Genomic DNA, 25,286 nt, shown 5'->3' with positions numbered 1-25,286 from the left:
GACAGAAAAAAACACATCCTTGTCCCCCAAGGAGTTCAGGATCAAGCTTTCCCTAGGTTGCAGATCCAGGTTCTGGAACCGTGAACTCAGGAGAGGTTTCTGTTTACTTATGACTTTTAACTGTACTAAAAGTGTCAGTACTTCATAAACGAAGACCTGTGAGAACACTAGCCTGATATCCAAGTGCTCAGACCCATGCAGGCAGTCTGCTGAGAATCGGAATCTTTCCACTTCTGTTTACTTAGTAGTAGCATGTCACGGGGACCTCCAGCGGTCACCTCCGTCCTGAGGCTGGCTCCCGGTGCCTCCACCCCTTTTACGGACTAGGAAGCCGCAGTCAGACTGGCGGCCAATATAGGTCTCAGAGGATCGCAAGGCCGGCTGTCGATAAAAATCAGAGGTTATAAGAACCTGTCCAAACACGCAAGAGGAAACGCCAGCGCCGCCAATGAGAGAGCTTATTCCTAGCCTTCTAGAAGGGTCTTTCAAGTTTTGCTTTTCCGAGGCTTCAGCGGTCCACAAACGCAGCTCTTTTCTTTTGCGGATTAAGACATTTTTCCAGGAGGATTTTCTTTTCCATCGACCGGGAGATGAAAAACAAGGGAGTAATGGAGCATAGGGAAGGGACATGAAATAAAATCTAGTCCTTCCCCTTTCCTAGCCGGCATGCTTTTCTTCCATTCTTGCATTCCTGGAGCGAAACAGAAACACGACTGAATTAAAACGCTGAGCCACCGGGAAGTCATTCGAGAACTACCTTCTAGGGCTCGGTCGTCACCGGAAGTGACTGCAAATCCTACCCTGCATTGTCCCGCCCTCCCGTTGCGCTACCAGTAGGCGGCGGGGCCGCCGTACTTCCTGTCCCCGGAGCCGTAGTCCGCAACCCCTCTTACTCCTCTCCCATTGGCCGCCATAGGGACGCGCTGTGATTTCCTATTGGTCGCGTCTGTCTTCTGGCGCCAAGCCGCCTCCCTCCAGGTACTGTCTGGTCTCTGGGTGCCGGATAGGTTACAGGCTGAGAGGGCGTCTGCCCACTGGACCAGTGAGCAGCGTGGAGCGTGAGGGCGGCGGCTGCGTGGTAAGGCAGGGCGGAACTCCGTGTGGCCATTGGCTAGGGCGGGTACAGGCTGGAAATCCGATTGGCTGGGGAGAAGGGACGGTAGTGGGGTTCGAGCTGCGCGGCCTCAGCAGCTGCGGGAGACGGAAGTGGTGAGAGCGCGGCTTTGGAGGGTCGGGCGGACGCCGCCTGGGTGAGTCACTGTACCCCGTGCACTGCCAGCCTGAGAACCACAACGACCGAGTCCTGCCCGGCCCTCACCGACTCTCTTGAGTCCCGCCCTCTGTCATTTGGGGCTCCGCCTCCGAGCCTGTAGCCCCGCCCCTAGAACCTGGGCACCTGGGATCCCCTGCCAGCCTGGTCCGTCCCCCCTACCCCAAGACCAGATTCCCTAACTGAGGAAACCCTGGGCATCCTAGGCCTGGTCCTTGTCGCTCGCTTCCTCTCTCCCCGTTTCTCAGGCCGCGTGCCAGTGAGCCGTGAGGCAGCACCTCCGGCTGGCCGCTTGCGGGCTCCCCCGTGAGGGAGGGAAGGTTGGTAGGATCACAATGGAGGCTTTAATCGCTGTCGCCTCCTGTGGGACTCAGCTGCACACCCCCTGGGCATACCAAACATGAAGGAGTGTCAGTGACACTCAGGCCTGGCTCCCTAAGTGGGCCTAGAAGGCCTTCACTTGAAATACTTGCTAATTCGACCCATTTGACAGATGTTGACTCCTTGGTGGGGCTGGCCCGATTCTGCTCCTGCTCCTGCTGTGTGGGCTCCTCCCTATAACCTTCCGTCTACTTGGTCGCGAGTATGCTCTGCAGGACCGGGCCAACCCTGCTGCTCTTTATCACAGGTTGTGGTCCCTCTCCCTCTTGCCCTCTGCTCTGGACTCTGCCCCCAGTTTCAGGTCAGGTGGGTGTACTCCTAGACTCAGAGACTGGCCGAGCAGCCCTGTGGATTCATGCCCCTACCCGGGCTAAAAGTGAGTCCCAGTTGGGCAGTCTGTCTCTTCAGAGTTGGCATTTCTTGTCTTCTGTAAAGAGCAGGGTTTGGAGTGTTCTACTTCTGGGTGTGGGATAGGAAGGAACGGTTGAGTTCTGCCGAGTAAACGTGGATGATACTTCTGCTCCTGAACTTTAGGGGTGGCCTTCTCACCGCGCAGGGTCACTTCATTGTGCACGGGACCAACTTGTTGCTTCTCCCATTGCGCGATTTGGTGTGGTGGCTTGAGAGGCTGGGTCCCTCTGTGACAGAGGAGTGGTAGAGAAGGTCAGGGGTAAACCTGTGACATTTGTTGACTCCCTGGTGATGTTAATGGTGCTCTTTACTCTTGTGTTCTGTCTCCTTTAGTGACGAGCAGGCAGCCAGGACCCTCGCCGAGGTAGAATGGTGAGTACTCCCATTTCCTTATACCGCTGTGTGTGATCCACCAGTCTGTCTGTAGGAAGCTGCCCCACCTCTCTCGGCCCTAGTACTCTGTTTGCCTCTAACAGGTTCATCCGACCGATAAATTGTTTCTTTTTTTCTTCCTTCCTTCCTTTTTTTTTTTTTAAAAAAAACCTTTTTCTTTTCTTTCTTTTTTCTTTTTTTTCTTGTTTTTTTTTTATTTTTTTATTTTTTTGGTGGTGGATGTTTTTTCGAGATAGATTCTTGCTATAAAGCCTTGGCTAACCTGATACTAAAAATGTAGTCCAGGCTGGTCTTGGACATGTGGCAACCCTCCCGCCTGTCTCCCAAGTGCTAGTATTACCAGTGAACGTGGTGTTGGGCCTTGCACATGAAAGGCACGTACTCTTCACGCTGAGTTGTTATGCCTCTGGCTTACGGTTTCTTAGGAATGAGAACACAGGCAGCACACAGCACTGGGCTGAGCAACTTAGGGTTTTTCTCTGTGTTATGTCATGCCTTCCCCTACTCACACACTGTACCTCTTTTTGCTTTTCTTGGGTTCCTGGTTAAAACTCTCCATATTCCGGTCTTTAAAAAAAAAGCCAACCAAGCTTTTCTTATCTTAAGATTTCTAAACTTCAGGGCGTGGTGGCACCGGCTCTTAATTCCAGTACTGGGGGCAGAGGCGGTGAATCTCTCTGAATTCAAGGTCAGCCAGGCGCGTGTAGTGAGTTCCAGGACTAAATAGAAAGACCCCATGGCTTTAAAAAAATAAAAAGTCAGATCCCTGAACTTCTAGTGAGTCTCACGAATATATTGTTGGTGCTGTGCCAGAGAGACTCCGCCCAGACTGTCGGCCTTCTCCAGGTCCCAGGTCCTGCTGTCTATTAAGTTCCCACAGACGGGAGCTCACCTAGTATCTCCAAGGCGGCTCTCAGAATATCACCGGGGTGGAGCGGCACAACCCTGAGAAATTCCCTAGCTGAGGGAATTCCTTAACTTCCCGAGAGCTAGGGCTCCTGCAGTAAGCTGAGGAAGAGGTGTGGGCAGCCTTTTCTAGACCGTTCTCACCCTTTGGCTGCACGCCTCCTCCGTCTTTCTTTCAGGAGTCCGGGTTAATGAATTCAGTTAGCGCATGCTCTTTTCGGAAAGCCTACCTCTGCTCCTGCTCCCACCAACTGATACCTCATCTCCTCTTTCCTCTCGGTCCTACACTGAAGAGGATGCGCCTCAGGGTCAGCCTCGTCTCCTTACTCTAGCACCGCCACTATTAATAACTTAGGTGAATCTCACTCTTCCCCTCCCGGAAGCCTAAGAGACTCACCGGGGAAACGGGATGGAGGTTTAGTTTTTGGAGAGCTGGGGTCATATTTGACACTGCTGGGCATTATTGTAAGTACTTAATAAAAATGTCCGGTTTTTCTATTCATTCCGGTTCCCCCAGACAAAGCCCTCGTTTCTGAACATTACCAGGTACCGGAAGTGTAAGAATTCTAGCAAACTCCTCCCGCTACTTTTGGAAACACTAAGTCTGTTATCACTCACTACTCCTTGTTCCTTGGCTCACCACTCAACTCCATTCATTCTCTCTACTCCTGGGCTTTGAGTTTTGTTTTTCCATAGCTTCAGTGATCCATAACCCCAGTCCTTCTCTCAGACTAAGACATTCTTCCAGTAGGCTGTTCTTTTCCATTGACCAGGGCTTATGAATCAAAGGAGAGACGGGACTAAAGGAGAAGGACTGGGGAGGACCATAAAATAAAAGGGGTTCCCCTTACAGAAATGTGGAGTGACCACTAAGATGACACTAGACCAATATTCTCTTCAGAGGACAAGAGTTTAGCAAAAGCAGGTAGTGGAGGAGGGTGAACCGAGTATAGGTGGGCGGTAGTTTCGGAGGGAAAAAAGAACTGCTTCGGGCTGTAAAGACCTTGGGGGTGAGCTCCCTCTTGGAATCTGCAGCAAGCATAGAGGTGGCAAGTGTTGTGTGACAAGAAGGGTGTAGGGTAGCACACCTGGAAAAATGGGAAATGAAAAGGTGTGGGCGAACTCGTTTCCCCTTTCTGAGCAGTCCCAGGGCAGTCCCTCGGCCCACTCTAGAATGTCCCTAGAGTTCCCGGCGGGGTTGTGGCCCCCAGCCGCCCAGGGGCTGTGGGGGCGGGAGGAGCCAGGGCGGCGGGCGGGGCCCCAAGAGCCGCTCCGCCTCTGCCTCCACCTCGCCGGGGCGTCCTGGGGCGCTCCTGTCGTTGGGCTCCCCTCCCTTCCGCGCTCCTGCCGGAGGGCGGAGCCGGGCCCGCTCCATTGTGGAGAGGAGGGGAGAGGCGCGGGAGCAGAGGCTGGATCCTGGCGCCAGGGCGCTCGCTTCTGGCCGCGGCTGCATCAGGCGGGCCCCGCAGCCGGGATGCAGCGGGCGCCCGGGGCGGGCGGGCAGCGCAGCAGCTCCGGGGACATGTGCGCTGGCCCAGACAGCCCGCGACCATGAGCCTGACCGCCCGCGTCTCCTGCTCCATGCTTAGCTGCTTCGTAAGTGCCAGGCCTGTTCTGCCAGGGCCTGGGGCGGGGGTTGGGGGAGCGCTCAACGCATGCTATACCCACAGCCCCGCCCAAGGACCCTGGCACGACCCTAAACCTTAGGGATGGGGGAGACGAGTTAGCTTTTTTCTCTCTCAGACTTGCTTCAAGAAAGCGGGTACTGGGGATTGTAGAGGGCCGGGGATGAAAATTCTGTGATTCTTTCTGGCTCTGCAGCCACTGCCCTTGACTGCAGATTTTCAGGCCCCGCCCTGCAGGGGTACATCCCAGTACCTCCTCCTCTCCATCTTGATCCCACCAGCTACCTCCTTGCTTGGGGATGTACGATGTACCTAGTAGGCTGTGTGGGATGTTAGGGGGCTGAACGAGGAGCTATCTCGAGGTCTCCAGTCCCCTCCCCCTCACACACTCCGTTCACCTGACATACCAGTCTTCTCCTTGACTGTCCCCCAGACAGCCTCTTTTCTCCATCTTCCCTCCCTCTGCAGGGTTCTGTATCTCTGAATCATTCCCAGCCTTCCCCTCCTCCTCTCTGGCTAATGCTCCTTCCCAGCCTCCCCCATCTGTCCTCTCAGATGTCGTGTCCCCCCCAGCTCCCCCCCCCCCACGAGGTGTCTGCCAGGCCTCCTCTCTCCCCTGGCTGTCCTTGGGTCTCCTGCTTCCTTCCTGAGCGTGGATTCCCTCTTTTCCCTTCCCTTGGTAGCTGGGAGCAGAGTGACTTCTGCTTGCTATGGGTATTCCTTAGGAATTCCCCTCGGATCAGCAGGCAGTTGGTTGCTTGGCACTTGGCAGGTAGTGGGGGCTTGTCAGCCCAATGGGAAGATAAGCTCAGCTCCAAAACACATCTTCCTTTTTGAAGGCACTCACAAAGCCCTCTAGAGGCACGCGACTGAATCCCCCCCAACCTTCTCTTTGTCTCCACCCACCAGGTTGGTGCTTAAGTGGCTGGCGGGGCCTGGTTTCCTTTCTCCCTGTAGCCAGCCTCTATACCTGGCTCCTGTTCCTCAGGTGTCTCTTTCTTTCCCAGTCCTCTTGTCTCATCCTGACATAAGTCTCCCTTGTTCCCCCTTCCTTGCAGTTTTTGCAATGTTGATTCTAAGAAGTCGGTAAACCGTACAGATTCCCAAGGCCTTCTTGGCTAACCTCGCGTTTCCCTGAGCACCCCCTCTATGTTACCCAGCCCAGCCCAGCCCAGGCTCCTTTCCCTCTTCTAGGAAGCAGAACCTTTAAATATCTGGTGTGGAGGGTGTCTGTAGGTTTGTGGGAGAGGAGGAAAGTGAACAAGCCTCAGGAGCCAGGTGGGATCTGGCAACTCAAGGTTATGGCCTCCCTGCAGGGTGAGGAGGGGCCCCCCAGCCTGGAGTACATCCAAGCCAAGGATCTGTTCCCCCCCAAGGAACTTGTGAAGGAGGAGGAGAATCTTCAGGTAAGGAGGAATAGGAGGCTCAGGGAGGGAAGGGTTTGCTTCCTGTCTGGTTAGAAGACTTCCCAAATCTTTAGAGGATCTACCAGAGCTTGGCTTCCTCCTCCAAGGCCTCCAAAGGGAGTGGATGTGTGTATTTGTTGATCTGTGTTTTATTGGAGCCTTTGGCTAGGGAAGGAGAGTCAGGTTTCCTGGACTGGCTGTTGACTCTCCCGCATTGTCTACCTTTGTCCGAGGGGCTCTAGGGAGCAGGGGCTCCAGAGAGAAACAAGGGAGACACTTGATTCTGGACTGAGTGTTTCTCTGACTTTGACAGGTACCCTTCACAGTGCTACAGGGTGAGGGAGTGGAATTCCTGGGCCGGGCAGCTGATGCCCTCATTGCCATCTCCAACTACCGGCTGCATATCAAGTTCAAAGACTCTGTCATCAACGTAAGTTCTTGACTTATTTGCCTCACACCAACGGTGGGGTCCCTTTGGCCTGCAAAGGTTTGGTTCCCATTCTCTACCTGATTGTGTCTCTAAAAACAGTTGGGATTCCCTTCTTGTTGGCTTTGGTATTTCTTGCTTCATTCCTCTGTGCGCAGGTTTGTCTGTCTCTCTTCCTCCCTTTCTTTTATCTTGTTTGGGCCCCACCTCCTTTAAAGGTTTATTTTCATTGCATGTACGCACGTGCACCGGGTGTGAGCCTAGAGCCCGAGGAGACCAGATGAGGGTGTTGAACCAGAGTTACAGGAGGTTGTGAGCAACTGTGTGGGTGCTAGGAACTGAACCCAGGTCCTCTGCAAGAGCAGCAAGTGCTCCTGACCATTGAGCTACCTCTCCAGCCCCCTGTGTAGCCTTATAGAGGAATGTGGTAACAGTTGCATTAATAGAAGAGCATGGACTTGGAACGAGGCAAATTTGGCCCTTTTATCTTGCACTGCCACTTCTCTGTCACCTTGGACAAGTGACGATGTTCTCCTCATTGAATAGAATTACTGCCTTCAGGATTATTATGGTATTAACTGGTTACGTGTGTGAAGCACCTGGCATAGTTACCAGGCCCCTAATATACCCTCAGCAGATGCTGGCTCCCTTCTCCCCATTGGTGCATCACCTTCCAGGCTAGGGTGTATCTAAGCCTCAGCCTGCTCTCCCTCTGCAGGTGCCCCTCCGGATGATTGACAGTGTGGAAAGTCGTGATATGTTCCAGTTGCACATTGCCTGCAAGGACTCCAAAGTGGTGAGGTGAGCACAGTGGGGCCCCACTCACCTGCTCTGACCTGAGTCTTGTGCATACCTCTCTACTGCAGGGCCCCTTTGGAGCAAGAGAGGAAAGATACCACTTCACTTTCTCCATTGGAGGAGGAGGTGACAGTTCTGTCCTCCATTCTTAGTTGGAAGGTCAACTTGCTAACCCATTCTGTCTTGACCTGAAATAAGATAGGGGGTAATATTTAGCTGATGAAGATTGCTCGGGGTAATGTGTATGAACACCTGGGGCAGCGTCTGGCACAGGGATCTCATTTAAGTAACATTAGTTTATTGAGCAGAGTATATATATCAAAGAGCTCACAAAAATTTCTGCCCTAAAGATATTCTAGGGGGGGAGGAACTAACAATAGATAAGTGATATACTTTAAATAATAAGTGTAAAGCTAAAAATAAAATCAAGAAAGGCTTTAGTGTCTTATAGCTTTAAAGTGACCAGATAAAATTGCATAGATAACGTGTGTTTGTGTTAGAGTCAGAACCCAAGGAAAGTGGCTGAGCAGGTATTTGAGGAAAGGTATGCCAAAGGGCAGGTGCAGTGCAAAGGTCCTGAAGTGGGTGTGTACCCGTGCCTGCAGATCAGAAGAATGGCAAGATGCTGGTGTGGCCTGAAGGTGTGCGCGTGGGTGAGGGTAGTGGGCCGAAGGCACGAGAGCAAAGGTCAGAGGTTACGGTGACTGGGATTGGCTTTCACTTTAGGGAAACTGAGAAACCTGTGGGGGATTTTGAGCAAAGGGCTCAAATGCGATGGGTTCGCTCTAGCTGTTACGTTGAAGCCAAGTAGAAGAAAATGGGGACAAAAGCCAAGGCTGAGGTTGAGTTACTGGTTAGGAAGCCGCCACAGTTGACTCAGGCGAGAGGCGGTGGTGCCCCTCCAAAATAAGGCGTGGTCAGGTTCTGGCTGCACTCTGAGGGTTGAGGTGACAGCACTTGCTATGAGTTGGCTATAGAGCAAAGGGGACTGGGCTGGTCCAACATTGAGAAGGAAGCCTAGGTCAGGGCCTTCTGTGCCCTGAGGTCTCTGGCAGACTCATGAGAATCCATATTGCTCTTTTCCTTTATGAAAACTAAAGTTGCTTAAGGCAAACTTAGCGTGAAGGTGCTGAGAACTTCCTGCTCACACTCCAGGCTCATCTGGAGTCGAGAGGAAAGTGTGGCATCGGGATGCTGGGGGGCTTCAAGGAGGAGGTAGGACTGAAACTCTAAAACCTCAGTAGGCGTGGCTAGGCAGAGGAGACTTTGTTAAGAGAAAGAACGAGCAAGGAGATGAGCATGCTGAGAGCAGGACCTCGGCCTCATGGGGGGGGGGGGGACTGGCTGGTCGTGTGGCCAGAAGGTTTGGTGTGAGACATGGCAGAGCTCATCAGAGCACATGTGTAAACATAGACGCTCGTGGGAAGAGAGTTGTCACAAGAGACAGCTTCTTTCAGATGGCCAGTGTCTCCTCTACTCCCAGGGTCAGTATTTCCTTACCTCCTGCTTTGTAGCTTCCTTTCCTAAGTCTTTATGCTCTTGATCCCATGGTTTATCTACCCCTTGCCTCATCCAAGCCCGTGGCTTCTTGCCTGGCAGGTGCCACTTCTCCACTTTCAAGCAGTGCCAAGAGTGGCTCTCAAGGCTAAGCCGGGCCACAGCAAGACCTGCCAAGCCCGAGGATCTCTTTGCCTTTGCCTACCATGCCTGGTGCCTGGGGCTGACCGAGGAGGATCAGCATACCCACCTGTGTCAGCCAGGTGAGGCCAGGCCATTTTCTTGGGGAATCTGCTTCTTAGCCCATGATTCTCATCCCTCCTCCACCCCTGGACACTGGTGGTCTGGGACGCTGACGGGCTGGGCATGTGTTGCAGGAGAGCACATCCGATGTCGCCAGGAGGCAGAGCTTGCCAGGATGGGCTTTGACCTGCAGAACGTCTGGAGAGTCTCGGATATCAACAACAATTACAAGTGAGGGTGCAGGGCTGGGTCTAAAACACAGCCCATATCTGAGCTCTCTGTTTAGATTAAACGTACTGGCTATAACTTTTGGGCCCGTGAGGGAGGAGGGCCTACATGGTCCCTATTGTCTCAAAGACATCCCCTGGGATTGTTATTCCATATTTAGATCAGGACACCCTTCCCCCATCTTTTCTCAGGCTGTGCCCTAGTTACCCCCAGAAGCTGCTGGTTCCTGTATGGATCACAGATAAAGAGCTGGAGAACGTGGCGTCTTTCCGGTCTTGGAAACGCATCCCTGTTGTCGTGTACAGGTGAGGCAGGATGGGGTAGAAAGTAGGAGGCCACCTTTTATGCAGCTAGGAATCAAAACCTATGGTTTGCCGGGTGTGGTGCTGCATGTCTTTAATCCCAGCACTCAAGAAGCAGAGGCAGGCGGATCTCTGAGTTCCAGGACAGCCAGGGCCACACAGAGAAACCCTGTCTTAAAAAGCAAAAAACAAAAAAAACAACAAAACCTTAGGTACAATCTCAGATTTTTTTTTTCTACTCAAAGATTAAAGCTTTAAGGAAATTGGTTTTTGTTTGTTGGTTTTAAGATTTTTTTTTCCCTTAGTATATATATAAAATACTGTATTTACTAAGAGGTTGGCAAGCTGGCCTATACCTTCTTTTATGAGGTTAGGGTTTTTCTTTTTTTAAAGACATGGTTTCACTAGGTGTCCAAGTATCTTTCTGCTAGCATTCTCTCTCACGAGTGCTGGAGTTGCAAGTATGTGTCAGCATGTCCTGTTTGGGGGTTATTAATACATGGCAGAGGTTGCCAGTGACTTACAAAGTCAGAAATTTTGGCTGGTTCGGTAGTGGAAAGTTGGCCAATTCCTATATCAGAATGTAAGTAAATAAGCTTTGTATGATGGCACACACGTTTAATCCCAGCACTCTGGAGACAGAGGCAGGTGGATCGCTGTGAGTTTGAAGCTAGCCTGGTCTATCCAGTGTGCTCCTGGCTAGCCGGGGCTACAGAATGAGATCCTTTCTCAACAGTTATAGATGGGATAGATGGTGATCATAAGGTTTGGAGCGGTTCATGTTCTTAACTCGGGCTTGTTCTCTTGGTGCATGTTTGAACCTGGAGCAGGTGCTGTGCAGATTCGATGAGTCAAGGTCACAGTGGGAATACCACAGCCATTTCAGAAAAAAATGTCCTCTAGAGATGTGAAGGCTCTTGGTAGCAATTTCATGGCCTGGATATGCTCGTAGCCCTTGCTGGCTCTGGAGACCTTGGTCGGCCCCCATGAGGTCTCTGCGGTAAGCTTCTGGAAGCTTGGAATACCAAGGGCATTATGGTTTCTTCTGTTTTATCAGACACCTGCGCAATGGGGCTGCCATCGCCCGCTGCAGCCAGCCTGAGATCAGCTGGTGGGGCTGGCGCAATGCTGATGATGAATACCTGGTCACATCTATTGCCAAAGCTTGCGCCTTAGACCCCGGGACAAGGGCCAGTGGGGCCTCCCTCAGCACCGGGACCAATGATGCCAGTGAGGCCTGTGACACTGATTTTGGTAAGGCTTGGGTGGTGCCCGTCCCCCCAGTTACAGGCCCCCTGCTAGCCTCTTGCCCCCAGGAAGTCCCCAGTGAAACCATGGGAGAAGGGTGACAAAACAGAGTGCCTAGGGTCCTGCCTTATGGGAGGTAGAGGTCTGAAGAGCCTGAAAGACAGTTTCTTTTACCCCAAGACTAGCGTGCCGTGGCGTGACTAGTTGAGCCTGAGTCTTCTTCCTGCTATGTATTTAGATTCTTCTCTAACTGCATGCTCTGGGGTGGAGAGCACAGCAGCCCCTCAAAAACTGCTGATCCTGGATGCACGGTCCTACACAGCAGCAGTGGCTAACCGGGCCAAGGGTGGCGGCTGTGAGTGTGAAGGTACTGTGATCACTCGTGTCTACAGTCAGGGCTCTAGGGCAGTGCTGGTGAGGAGAGGGTTGAGGGCAGCTTGAGGATTTGAAAGAGCCAAATAAATCTGCTGGGATCCAGGGCTCTGCCACTTCCTAGCCTTGATTGTGAAGTATAAGTTACCCCATGAGTTTTATTTTCTCATCTGTAAAATAAGGATGATTCATACCTTGAGAGGTTGTCAGAATGATTAGCACTCAGATAGAGAAGATTGTTGGCTCAGAGCAGCTACCAATTGTTGAGAATTTATATTGTTATCCCTAGTGCTGCTGCTATGAACATAGTGCTTGAGTTACTGTTTGGGTAGTGGCACTTGGCTATCCAGGGGTAAAGGGGCAATTCAGAGTCTAAGAGTATATTTACTATGTTGCCATACTGGAGTGTTCTGTCTGTTCAGGGGAGCTCTGTGCATGGGAACTGCTCTTAAGTGGTTGTTTCCAGGACAGATTTGCATGTTCCACTTTCCTCTCCGGTCTACAGAGTACTATCCTAACTGTGAGGTCGTGTTTATGGGAATGGCCAACATCCATGCCATCCGGAACAGCTTCCAGTACCTCCGGGCCGTGTGTAGTCAGATGCCAGATCCCAGCAAGTAGGTGCTCCCTTCGAGACTCCATCACCCTTCCAGTCTCATGCGCTGGCCAGCACTGCACATTTTTAGAGATCTGAGGGGGAGATGGGGAGTTTGAAGTTATATAGACTTTATTGTCTGAGCGGGGTTGAGTGCAGTGCACCACTCCAAGAACACTTCTTCCACTCCTGGAGTGACGCTTTGCCATGGTCATAGGCCATTGGATTCTTTTTTCTGAGATCACTATTCTACCAAAGAAAATAGAGAACTGGGGAGAAGTGTGGCTAAGTATACAGGAGATACTTCACAATTCCTCTTTTGAGTCTAAGAAGCTCCTTCTGTGTCTCATTTCCCTACCTTTCTACCAAATACCTCTTGGCGGAAAGGTCATGAGTCAGACTTGGTTGCAGCCCTCAGTGGGGCTTTTGTGGGGTAGAGCTGGCTGAGAAGGCAGAGACATTGTGGTAGCCCCCAATCCTTAGTGATTCCGTTTCTCTCTGCTCTTGCACAGCTGGTTGTCGGCTCTGGAAAGTACCAAATGGCTGCAGCACTTGTCAGTGATGCTAAAAGCGGCTGTGCTGGTAGCTAATACAGTAGACCGGGAAGGCCGGCCTGTGCTGGTGCACTGCTCTGATGGCTGGGACCGTACGCCACAGATCGTAGCCCTGGCTAAAATATTACTGGATCCATATTACAGGACCCTGGAGGTACTGAAAAGGGATTTGGAAGGACAAAGGAAATGAGGGAAAAGGGGTGGATGATTCAGGCTTTCTGGGAGTGTGCTGGGGATGTCTCAGTGGAGGACATTGGTGCTTTGAGTCCTCTTCCGCGCTCGACTCTGATGGCTGCCAGCTCCCAGCCTTGAACAGTCCCCTAGAAAACTCCCTATTCCTTCCAGAGTTGCCTTGTGCTGAGACTGGCCATTTTACAGGGCTTCCAAGTGTTAGTGGAGTCTGATTGGCTGGATTTTGGGCACAAATTTGGAGATCGCTGTGGCCATCAGGAAAATGCAGAGGACCAAAATGAACAGTGTCCAGTGTTCCTCCAGTGGCTTGATTCTGTTCATCAGCTGCTTAAGCAGTTCCCTTGCCTGTTTGAATTCAATGAAGCGTTTCTGGTAAGTCCTAAAGCCTGTGGCCAGGGTTGGATAATGGTATCCAAAGGCCCTCAGGCTCACACTGTCTGGGCTTCCTAGGTAAAACTGGTGCAACACACATACTCCTGTCTCTACGGCACATTCCTGGCCAACAACCCCTCTGAGCGAGAGAAGCGCAACATCTATAAGCGGACATGCTCTGTGTGGGCACTTCTGCGAGCTGGCAACAAGAACTTTCATAACTTCCTCTATACACCTGGTTCGGACATGGTAAGGCTGAGCCCTTTTCCTGCTAGAAGTCCTATAGGGAGAGGAAAGGAGAGGAGGGAAGCGGGGAGGAGAGGGAAAGAGTGGGGAAGGGAGGGGAGGAGAGGAGAGGAGGCTCTGAGTCAGTGAGAAGTGTAGAGCCAAATGTTCAGGGAAGGAAAACGAATGAGGGCTCTCATAGAACACTAACACTGGGCTGCTTCCCTAGGTCCTGCATCCTGTGTGTCATGTCCGGGCCCTGCACCTCTGGACAGCTGTTTATCTGCCTGCATCATCTCCATGCACACTTGGAGAGGAAAATATGGATCTTTACCTTTCCCCAGTGGCTCAGAGCCAGGAATTTTCTGGCCGTTCTCTGGACAGGTGAGAAATAATTGTTTCCCCTCTCTTCACAAGGAAAGCAGGAATTGCTTCTTAGTCCATTTCACCTCAAAGCTTCCTTTTGTCTGTCTCTCTCTCTCTGTCAGTTTTTCAAGCAGGGTTTCTTTGTGTAGCCTTGGTTGTTTTAGAAATTGCTCTACAGGCTGGCCTCGAACTCAGAGAGATCCGCCTACCTCTGCCTTTGCCTCCCTGGGATTAAAGGCATGCACCACCACCGCCCGGCTTAACTCCCCAGTTTTTGTATACTGTTTTACAAGTTCTCATTTTGTGTCAGGCTGTCATTCCATGACAACACATATAAAGCTACTTTGTTGTTTTTATTTCCTTCTTAATATTATTTTTTGTAACACTGGAAGTCAAACCTTGTGCATGCTAGGCAACTACTCCACACTTGGTTACAGACCTAGCCCCATTTCATTGTTTTCCATGACTTCAGAATAGTCCAAAGTTAAGTTATTTGTGTACCTGCTCTACCCCTTTTCGGTCATCTCAAGATCATTTTACAGGGACTGTTTTAGTGAGCATCTGCATGTGTGTAAAACATACATGCTGCCTGCCATCTAAGCCAATTTTAAGTTCACGGTTCAACTGGGGACTGTGGAGAGTGTTATCGTATTGTGCTCATGCTTCTGCCAGAAATTTTAATTTCTAGAAACAGAAGTTCAAAGGATATGTATGTTTTAACTATATAAATAGATAGTATTTATAGTCTCACATAGTCTTACTATGTCATTATTTAGTAAAGGCTGGCCTTAAACTCATGAGCCTCCTGCATCAATCTCCTAAATGCCGGAGTTACAGGCGTGTTCCAAAATTTATATAGTACAAATTTTGATCTTTGACTATTAGCTGAAGCTTTTTGAAGTTACAGTCTACTGGCTGAATACTATAAAGTCTAATAAAGAACTCAGACTTCTTATATTTCTTATTTTAGGGTCTTTTGAGCCAAGTCCATTGTCACGGGATAGATTTCAATGCTTTTTTCTCAAACTATGAAAAAATTTTTGAAGAATCCTTTGGGGCTGTTTTACATAGGAAATTTTTATGAAGGACCAGGCAGGCACCGGGGCTGTTTCTGTGTCCCAGATGTGATTTTGTTTTGAGAGAGGGTCTTCTGTGTACTGGCACTGGACCAGAACCCTTGATGCTTTAGTCTCCCAAATGTCAGGATTACAGTTATGCCATCGCACTGGGCCATAATAAGCATTCGAATAGATTTTTAAGCGGACAAATATATGCTTAGAATAAAGGTAATTATGGGTGTAGAAAAAGTATTATGGGAGAAAGGAACAAAGAAACATGTGAGAGATAGCTTTGAAGAAAACAAAAGAAACAAAATTAACTCTGGAATTGGTAGAGGGTGAGAAGGACATTATTTTGTTATTTTGAGACAAGGCACCTTGCTATGTAGCCCTAGCTGGCCTGGAACTTACAGATCTTCCTGCCTCTACCTCCTGAGTGCTAGGATTAAAGTCAAAGGGAATAGAAAGAAACACATGTTACAGTAGGCTATACAATACTACAATTGTACAGTATTACAGTTGTAGGCATCACAGTACAGTTTATTTTATAAATTAAAAATATCGTTTTTATTTTATGTATATGGATGGTTTGGCTACACACATGTCTGTGTTCTGTGTTCATGCCTGGTTCCCGAGGAAGCCAGAAGAGGGCATCAGATTTCGCAGAATTGAAGTTACAGGAGGTAGTAAGCTAATATGTGTGTGCTGGAAACCAAACCCAGGTCTTCCACAAGAGAGCAAGTGCTCTTAACAATTGAATCATCTCCCCAACTGTATTTGATTCAGTTGTCAGTAGTAAGACAGCATAAGCAGTGATTATAACCTACTAGCAATGGTATATCTGAAGAGTTTACCATTAAGTTTGGTAGAGGCACGGGGACTAGCCAGCTCTGCTATAGTGTAATTCCTTTATAAAAAGTTGCTGGATGGGCCTTGTTGGGGCACACCTTTAATCCCAGCAGAGGTGGATGGATCTCTGTGAGTTCGAGGCCAGCCTGGTAAACAAAGCAAGTTCCAGGAGGGCCAGGACTACACAAAGAAACCCTTTCTCAAAAAGCCAAAAAAAAAAAAAAAAAGTCCCTGGAAATATATTCAGAAATGCGATAGAGACATTTTTAGTAGACGGTGGAAATGGCTGAAAGTTGTTGGAGAATAAACATGTAGAATGCAGAGGATCCAAAGTCTCTCCGGAGTCAAAGACGGGTTTACAAGTCTTAAAGTTTAGAGATGAGATGAGGAGAATGTTCAAGAATGTTCATACCACCAGAAGCCAAGGAAAAATGGGGAGGACAAGCCAGTTTGCAGAGAGAGAAGAGATACGGGGAGGATGAGATGGAAGTATCAGTTGATAGCAGAGAGGAGGTGTGTTGGGCAGCCCAAGATGGAGAGATTGCATCTAGAGGACTGATGGAAGGATTTGTTTCTGTAACGACTTGACTCTTGGTTATACCTTTCCCAGACCAATGGTATCTTCCTCATGTCTTTCTTCTACTAAAGTCCAGCAAATGATTTTATACCTGGTTCAAGTATATGCTTTCTGTGTAGTCTTTCCTGGCCATGTGGGCTGGCTTAGCCCTTTTCTCCTTCTAAAGTCCTTGGGCATTATTATCTATCCTAGTGGTTCTCAACCTTCCTAATGTCACAACCCTTTCATACAGCTCCTCATGTTGTAGTGACCCCCCAACCATAAAATTATTTTCCTTTCAACTTTATAACTGTAATTTTGCTACTGTTATCATAATGTAAATATCTGTGGTTTCCAGTGGTCTTAGGCAACCCCTGCAAATGGGTCATTTGACTCCCCCTAAAAGGGATTGAGACCTATGGGTTGAGAACTGCTTGTCTATATCATTATTATTAGTTAAACCTTTGGGGACACCTATGAATCAGCTATGAAGGTTGGCACTGTTAATATTTGAATTTCAAAGGGTGCATTGGAGTCACTCATTTATAGTTGAAGTTTCCTTAATAAAAAAAATAAAGCTTTGGGCAGTGGTAGCACACACTTTTAATCCCAGCACTCAAGAGGCAGAGGCAGGGGAATCTCTGTGACTTTGAGGCCATCCTGGTCTACAAGAGCTAGTTCCAGGACAGGCTCCAAAGCTACAGAGAAACCCTGTCTCGAAAAACCAAAAATATAGATAGATAGATAGATAGATAGATAGATAGATAGATAGATAGATAGATAGACAGACAAAAAAAATAAAGCAAGAAAAATTCAGTTGTAACTTTTAAAAGTATAGTACGCTGGGCGGGGCTGGGGATGTAGCTCAGTGATAGAGCATATTCATAAGGCTATGGGTATAATACCCAGCTCCACCAAGAAAAAAAATAATGTGCACATGGGGGGAATGGCTCTATAGTTATTTAGGCCTTACTCTTAGCCATTCTCAAGATGTCAGTTTTGGATAGACCTTAGAAGATCTGATGTATACCATGATGTGCATATGATTATTGACCCCTGCTGATCTAGTCTATTCAGGTGATGCCCTGCTCGTGGGAACCTGAGGTAAACTTAAAGCTTATTTCTTCATTTCTTTTTTCTTCTTTTTGAGGGGAATGGGGTGTGATTTTAGGACAAGGCTTCTTTGTATAGCCTTGGATGTCCTGCAACTAGCTCTGTAGACCAGGCAGGCCTTGAACTCTGCTTCCTCAGTATGGGATTAAAAATGTGTGCCACCACTACCCAGCTTGTTCATTTCTTAGTTTGCCTGGTACTGTGCTAGATGTTGGGTCTCAAGTGAGACATAGGCTTGCCTGACCTCAGGGCACTTTGGTAGAGGGTGCGTATAAACAAATAGGTGCGTAGTGTGCTTTAGAGGCCACTGAGCATGGATGGGGCTTTCTGCCTGTGACACAAGCATGTTTGATATGGATTATTTCTTCAAATCTCACTGTGGCTTGAAGATGTAGGCACTTTAATCTTTCTTCCACAGGCAAGGGAACTGAGGCTCAGCGAAGTTAAATTGATTAAGTTTCAAAGCTGGGATTTGAGCCCTTGCTATGAGTGAGATCTCATGTAAAATGCCAAGTGCAGAGGCTTGTGCCATGAGCTTGTAATTCTGGGTCGGAGAACACGAAGACAGGATCCTTGTGGCTTGTTGGCCAGTCTAGCCAAATAGGCAAGCTTCAGGTTTAGTGGGAGGCCTTGTCTCAAAATTAAGTTGGAAAATGATTGAGGAAGACTCCCAGTATGTACACACATGTGCACATACGTGTGCATGCTCATCGGCCACACACAAAATTGATCACAAAAATAAAATTAAATATAAAAATAGTCTATTATGATAAATGTCAAAACTAAGTACTTAGAATAAGCTATATTATAACTTGGCCTTTGGCGGATTTTCTGTGTGAATGGATTATGGCATCTGAGAAGTGCCCAGTGAAGAAGTGTCTGCTTTCTGGACAATTTCCCGAAACTTTTATTGCTCAAAGGATTTTATATTGCAGTAAAAATCAAAAACAGCCATTCTTGGAAATGCCCATCACCCATTTGGTGAATAGGAGTGCTTCTTGAGTTTTTGAGTGATGTCTACTAGAAGTTTCCATGGGGTTCAGAGAGTTGGAGGGACACACTGCTACTGAGTGTCTGTAGAAATGTGTGTTGAGAAGTCATGTTTTCTTGATACGTGACTAATAATTTGTGGTTGGTTCCCTAAATTCTGAAGCCTTCAGGCATCTCTAAGGTATAACATTAACATCCCGTAGAGGTGATAACCAAGTACCCGAGAGGCTAAAGAATGCATTTGTGGTAGTTAATCAATATGAGAGCCAATGTCCTTTAACTCCATAATCTGTAGTTTGTGTCTGACTCTGATAGAGACAGTGAGATACTGGTTTGATGTTAGGTGTTGTACTGGCTACAGTAGTAGACTTAGAATCATCAGTAGGTATTTGTAATATTAAATGTCTTGTCAATATTGATTTTGACCTGATTGTGTACATTGGAGGTATCTCCCATTTCTTGACCTGGACATTCTATGTTTGCCATTTCAGATTACCTAAAACCAGATCCATGGATGATCTTCTTTCTGCCTGTGACACAAGCAGTCCCCTCACTCGTACTTCTAGTGACCCTAACCTGAATAACCACTGTCAGGAGGCGAGAGTCAGCCTGGAGCCCTGGCACAGCAATCCTGAAGGAGCAGAGCCAGTCTATGTGGACTCGGGGGTAGGAGGCCCACAGCTGACCATGGGAGAACTGGGCCTTCCCCCTCCTCTGCCCAGCAGCCAGAAAGACTACCTGAGCGGTAAACCTTTCAAGGGCCACAGGAGCTGTTCTCTCAGTTATCAACTACGTAATACTTCTGCACCCCGGGAAATGAGGAGCAATGCCTCTGAGGCCAGAGTCCTGGAAGAGACTAAGGCACTGGCCCCGGCCCCTCCAGCCCCAGAGGAGCAGAGGACTTCTGACGGCTTAGGGAAGCCACCTGAACAGAGTCCAGAAAAGGAAGCTGTCGGTACACTCAGTGCACTCCCTAATGGTTTTAGCAAGTGTGACGGAGCCTGTGATTTTCCTGAGCCTTCCCAGGATTCCCTTATAGGCCCTCCCCACCAGGCCCACCTAGACTCCATGCAGGCCACGCTCAGCAGGTGTACTCTAGGTCACAATCAGGGTAGCCTTTGTAACCCACCAAGTGCTACCAGCCAAACTCCTCAAGAGCCAAATACTGACCTCCTGCACCAAGATCCCCCTGGGTCTCTGGCAAGTATCTCCCACCAGGAACAGCCTAGTTCAGTGCTGGGGCTGATCCACAAGAAGGAAGATGCTGGCAAGAGAGCAAGTAAGAATGGACAGATACTAGAAAATCCCCGCTTTGGGAAAATACCATTGGAGTTGGCCAGAAAGCCAATTTCTCAGAGCCAGATCAGTGAGTTCTCATTTTTAGGGTCAAACTGGGACAGCTTCCAAGGGATGATGACTTCATTCCCGAGTGGAGAGACCACTTCTCGGCGACTACTTGCTTATGGCTGTTGCAGCAAGAGGCCGAGCAGTAAGCATATTCGAGCTGCAGGGTCCTGCTTTGGGGGCCAGTGGGCTCAGAGAGAAGGGATGAAGTCACCTGTGTGTTCTAGTCATTCCAGTGGACATTGTACTGGCCCAGGAGGAAAGAACAACCGGATGTGGTTGTCCTGTCATCCAAAGCAAGTCTCCAGCGCAAAGCCTTCTCTTCTGAGCTGCCCTTCTCCTGTGCCTCCTCTCTACCTGGATGACGATGGACTCCCCTTTCCCACGGATGTTATCCAACACAGGTTACGGCAGATCGAAGCAGGGTACAAGCAAGAAGTAGAGCAGCTCCGTCGACAGGTTCGAGAGCTCCAGATGAGGCTAGACATCCGTCACTGCTGTGCCCCTCCGGCAGAGCCGCCCATGGACTATGAGGATGACTTTGTGAGTATCCACTAGCTGCCCCGGTCCATTGGTTTCTTCCCTTCAGCAGTCACCTGATGAGTACTGCCTGTGTGCCGCTGAGTTAAGCTCTCCCTTCAGGATGGAAGACAAGCAAGCACAGTGATGTTCTGAGTGTTAGTGGAGGAAAAAGGTCAAGGAAGGCTCTCCTGAGATCTTAAGCTGAGTGCTAGAGAATGTGATGTTTAGCTCGGTGGACAGCGAAAGGGGGAGAGCATGTTCGGCAGCATGGAGGTATCAGGTGTCCGGTTGGTATGGCCTAATGAAGGGGTGGGGTATGTGGGCAGATGTGTGTATACCTGCATACACTTTGTGCTGGGACTGAGAGGGAGAGGTAGTATAAATGAGTGGTAACGGGAGAATTGACGGAGGATCCACTTGAGTACCTTTTGATGAGGCAAGTGAGACCCAGAGTGGGAGGCTGGTTTGGGCATTTTATTGTTTTGTTTTGTTTTTTTATTTATATGAGACAGGGTTTCTCTATGTAGCTCTGGCTGTCCTGGAACTCGCTTTGTAGACCAGGCTGGTCTCGATCTCACTGAGATCCTCCTGCCTCTGTCTCCCAAGTGCTGGAATTAAAGACTATTCCTGTCTTAGTTGAGACTTCTGAAAACAATCCAGGTCAGACATAAGGAGAGCCACCCAGGCTTTACTGCCCTCGCTGTCTTAGATTCTGAAGTTGCAGTCCTCAGGGAGCTTCCTGAAGCTGTCTTGCCCTTGTTGTCTGCATGGATGTTCCCCTTCCATCAGTAAAAGTGTCCCCAGTTGTCTGCTGATAGAACAGATAGGTCTAACAGTTGAGGGTTGTGCTTTAAATTCTCAGCCAAGTTCTATTTGTAATGGCCCATCGGTAAATGTTTTTAGGTTGTGTGGGGCCAACAGTCTCTGAAACTATTATTATGACCATGGTAACACAGAAGCAGCCATAGGTTATATGTAAATGAGTGAATATGGCTATGTTCCAGTAAAACTTGATTTATGAAAACAGGATAGACTGGTTCTGGTTTGGCAACACTTAGCTTAGGGTATAGCAAGAAATATAGTCTTCCTGTGCTGTACCACATACTGGTTAACATGATAGTTCTGAGCCAGAATGCTGGGATCAAACATCAGCTTCACCACTTACCAACTCTAGTTCTCTGTGCCTTAGTTTCTTTATTTTGTGCTGTGAGGATAATACTAATAAAATTCACGATTATTGTGAGGAATTAAATAAGGTTTTGCATGGAATACTTAGAGCAGGGCCTGCTAACGGTAGTGCCTGTGCTGCAGAAGTGATGGCGCTGTCTTTGCCTTTGCTGCAGACGTGTTTAAAGGAGTCCGACAGCAGCGACACTGAAGACTTCGGCTCTGAGCACAGTGAAGACTGCCTTTCAGAAGCCAGCTGGGAGCCCGTCGATAAGAAGGAGACTGAGGTATGTGCAGCAGTGAGCTTCCTTTCTCAGAGATGAGGATGCACTGTGGTCTGGAACAGTCCCTGCCCCCAATAAATATCCTTGTAGGCCAGTAATGGCCAGTCATAAAGACCATCTTGGTTGTGGGGCAGCAGTGGTGCACGCCTTTAATCCCAGTACTCGGGAGGTAGAGGCAGGTGGATCTCTGTGAGTTTGAGGCCAGCCTGGTCTACAAGAACTAGTTCCAGGATAGGATTCAAAGCAACACAGAGAAACCTTGTCTCGAAAAACCAAAAAGAAAAAAGAAAAAAAAAGAGCTAGTTCCAGGACAGGCTCCAAAGCTACAGGCCATCATAATCACTTTTTCCCTGGGCTACTTTCCTGATTGCAATGTTGTTGTTCTCCTTTTTGGACAATTGTCCCTTGTGCCTCCTGGTAGGTGACTCGCTGGGTTCCAGACCATATGGCCTCCCACTGCTATAACTGTGACTGTGAATTCTGGTTGGCCAAACGAAGACATCATTGCAGGTAAGTTTTGTTTGGTTTTTGCATTTCACTGCAGGGTTCTATGTGTAGAACAAAATTAACTGAAATTGGAGATATCGTAATAGTATTTTTGTTTACGCCTAAGCTTTTTATTTATTTCTGGAAACCCTTTTAGATCAGCATTCATTCTCAGGACACTGATATTTCTCATTAGTTTCTCCCTGTTTGTACTTTGGCAGAAATTGTGGGAACGTGTTTTGTGCTGGATGCTGCCACCTTAAGCTGCCCATTCCTGATCAGCAACTCTATGACCCAGTTCTCGTCTGTAACTCATGTTATGAACACATTCAAGTATCTCGTGCCAGGGAACTCATGAGCCAACACCTGAAGAAACCCATTGCTACGGCTTCCAGCTGAATGCCAGAGGAGATGATCTGTCTGTTTTTAGCAGGTTTGAAGGGAGGATCTGCTTCAGGTGTAGTCTGGAAGGTTCCTTGGTATGGCTCATGAACACAGAGCTCAAAGATACCGTCTTGAGAAATCCTTCTTGGTACCATGTGACTGGAGCAGAGGAATTTGAGTTTGGCAGGAGATTTTCTACTGAAGAGACCCCTCACTTTGGGGTAATGGTCCTGATCCAGACCCAGGTCTGGAAGCTTCACGCTGAGTTGGTGACTCCAGCTTCTCTCCTGGAGGTCACAAGATGATGATTTCATAAATACTGCCTGGTGCAAAGTGCCCAAACAGCAATAGAAAGGCATCCTTACAACCAAACTCCAATTGATAATGAGACCCATCTCTCCTCCACCTTGAAAAGAGCAGATCATAGTACACAAGATAGGAATTTTCATCCTATTTGAGAAGAACTCTATTCTGTACCTCTGTGCCCTGTGTCTGTGCATGAAGGCTCAGTCTCTTAGAGGCGCTCCCTCTAGTTGCATTAGTACTGTCCTCTGTGGCGTTTGGTTCAAAGACTGGTTCAGCAAATGGAGGCATTGATGTCTTTTTCACCTGGCTTGGTGGCCAGCGTCAGCGAATATCCAGTTTTTAGAGGGACAGTTCTAAGGATTAAGACATTTTTGGAAACAGAGGAAAACTCTGACGTTTAGTTTTGGCGAAAACCAGTTATTTTGAGCTGTGAAGGCAGTTGTCACTCTGTTCCGCAGTGGCTGCTCTTGAGGTGTGTGCGCACTGAAGAAAGAGAAGGGAAAAGCAAAATTATCCTTGTGAAATTCTGCTGATTGTGCCCTACCCTTTGCACCTGACTTTTCCCAGTTGTCCTGGTGCTAACACGGGAGCTACACCTTGATCCTCCCCTGGCATGAAAATAAAGCAAAGGATTTTGTTGTTCCACTGCCCACTCCCCCATGTGGTCTTTCCCTTGGCTGCTGCCTCCTCTGGGTCACACTGCTTCTTATCCTGAACACTTGACACCTTGAGGGTAGAATATAGCATTTGGTTTTACCTCCTAGCATCTGCTATTTGGTATGTGAGGGTTTCAGTACAAATGCTGCTGTCTATTTCTGTGCACTTAACAATGGAACCCAAGCAGAAAGAAGAAAGCCTTGATACCAAAATTGGGAGTGATGATGTGTCCATTCGGACCAAACATTTTGTCGTGTTTGATTTTGATTTTGTTTTTCATCTTACCATGTGCCAGTGGCACTTAACCAAAAGATACAGTACTGTAGCCATGTGCTTGGTTGGGGCAGATACAGTCTCCTTGGCGCACAGCGAGAGCATGAGGACTTCCTATCTCTGTTTCCCTACTTCGTTCTTGTAGGAAGCAGAAATTGCTTACTCTGTTAAAGTGACAGCAGTTGTCTTTCTCGCTGCTACTGTCTTGTTGCTTTCTAGAAAACATATTTTTTTTTTCATTCCAAACTAACCAGAACCTACATTTAGAATGGGAATTACCATCCTGACCTCTTCCTCAGTTCTGCAGCAAAGCATCTGTGCTCCTTGTATAAGTGCCATGGAGTAACCTAAAAAGTTTTGGCATATTTAGGACAGCCTAGCAGATTTTTTTTTCATTTAAATGAAGCTGAATAATGGAGATTTTGTGTTTTGAGAAATTCCTAAGATCAATGAAAGAGCAACAAATTATTTATCTCTGATACATAAAAATATTTTCAACATTTTCTCAATCATTAAAATTGACTGCCAGTCACGTGGCTTTTTAGTTACCGATTTTCATTGCACTTCACTCTGTTTTCAAGGGGATCAGTAACATTCTGGGAGACTGTATCTGTCTACTTTGTGTGACTGTTTTGAGGGACTGTCCCATCAGTGAACAAATTGCATGGCCTTGGAGAAAGACTCTGGGCTTCTGGCTCAGATGTGTTCATCCTTTCAGAGCTGTTGTGGGTGTAAGTGACATGATGTGGCCAAAAATCCAAACTGTGCAGTTGCGTTGTGACAAACATGCAATGTGCTGTAAAAACTCAATACAGTTTAAATAAAATCTCTATATTAGTGCTGCTTTGTTGGCTCTTTCAATTTTTTTAGTTCATTGGTACTGGGATGGAACCTGTGGCTTCATGGATAAAGCAGTACTGGACTAGAGGCCTAGCCCTTCACTCGAATTCCTAAGAAAATTCAGTGCTTTGACTGTTGGGCACTGAGTCGGGCTGAAGGCAGGAGGATGACTGCAAGTTTGAGGCCAGACTGGGCCCTAGGGCAAAATCAAACTGCACTACTCCTCAGAGTCCCTCTCGTATTTGGGTTAGTTGACTGTCCCCTTTCAAGTGAAGGTCATTTCTTTCTTCTCTGGGAGATCACAGCTTGTCAGCAAGCACAAAAATTTGTTCTGTCTTCTCTTTATTCCCTATTGCCAAGTACCGTGGGTCTCATCTAATTTGAAGTCAAGTTTTCTTGAGCTGATTTTTTTTAATATATAACAATGCTACTGTATTATAAAAATGAATTCACGTTCTCTGGTTACTGTACCTAAACCCTTCCCCATCATTTTTATTTGGAGAGAGTAGCAATTCGACTGTTAGGAAAGACAGCGGAGTGTGTCCCCTGTTCTCAGGAACCACTCGGCTGTATCATCTATGCGCACTCGCGTTCTGAATCCCCAGGGGCCACCCTGCCCTGCTGAAGCCCCCTGCCATCTTGCTGA

At 48.3% G+C, this 25,286-nt stretch overlaps 1 protein-coding gene across 5 annotated transcripts; it reads left to right on the top strand.

The window, feature by feature from the left end:
- The first annotated feature begins 983 nt into the window (after positions 1–983).
- Positions 984–24,643, top strand: Mtmr4 (myotubularin related protein 4). Of its 5 annotated transcripts, none has more exons than XM_075991181.1 (19): positions 984–1,078; positions 2,396–2,434; positions 6,303–6,392; positions 6,706–6,822; positions 7,538–7,620; positions 9,217–9,377; positions 9,492–9,588; positions 9,777–9,890; positions 10,945–11,141; positions 11,374–11,502; positions 12,013–12,124; positions 12,615–12,810; positions 13,035–13,220; positions 13,299–13,469; positions 13,675–13,829; positions 18,869–20,264; positions 21,587–21,697; positions 22,116–22,204; positions 22,402–24,643. In XM_075991181.1, exons 2-19 carry the CDS (start codon positions 2,432–2,434, stop codon positions 22,577–22,579), a joined length of 3,585 nt encoding a protein of 1,194 aa, XP_075847296.1. In that variant the 5' UTR covers positions 984–1,078; positions 2,396–2,431; the 3' UTR covers positions 22,580–24,643. The 5 variants fall into 5 exon arrangements, with proteins under 5 accessions (XP_075847296.1, XP_075847294.1, XP_075847295.1 ...); XM_075991179.1 differs by lacking the exon at positions 984–1,078 and adding an exon at positions 1,147–1,250; XM_075991180.1 differs by lacking the exon at positions 984–1,078 and adding an exon at positions 1,399–2,027.
- Positions 24,644–25,286: the final 643 nt, after the last annotated feature.

This window comes from Microtus pennsylvanicus, chromosome 11 (genome assembly GCF_037038515.1).
Source record: "Microtus pennsylvanicus isolate mMicPen1 chromosome 11, mMicPen1.hap1, whole genome shotgun sequence".
NCBI lineage: Eukaryota > Metazoa > Chordata > Mammalia > Rodentia > Cricetidae > Microtus > Microtus pennsylvanicus.
The sequence above is the reverse complement of the archived record's forward strand: the minus strand, read 5'-3'. Positions and strand labels throughout refer to the sequence as shown.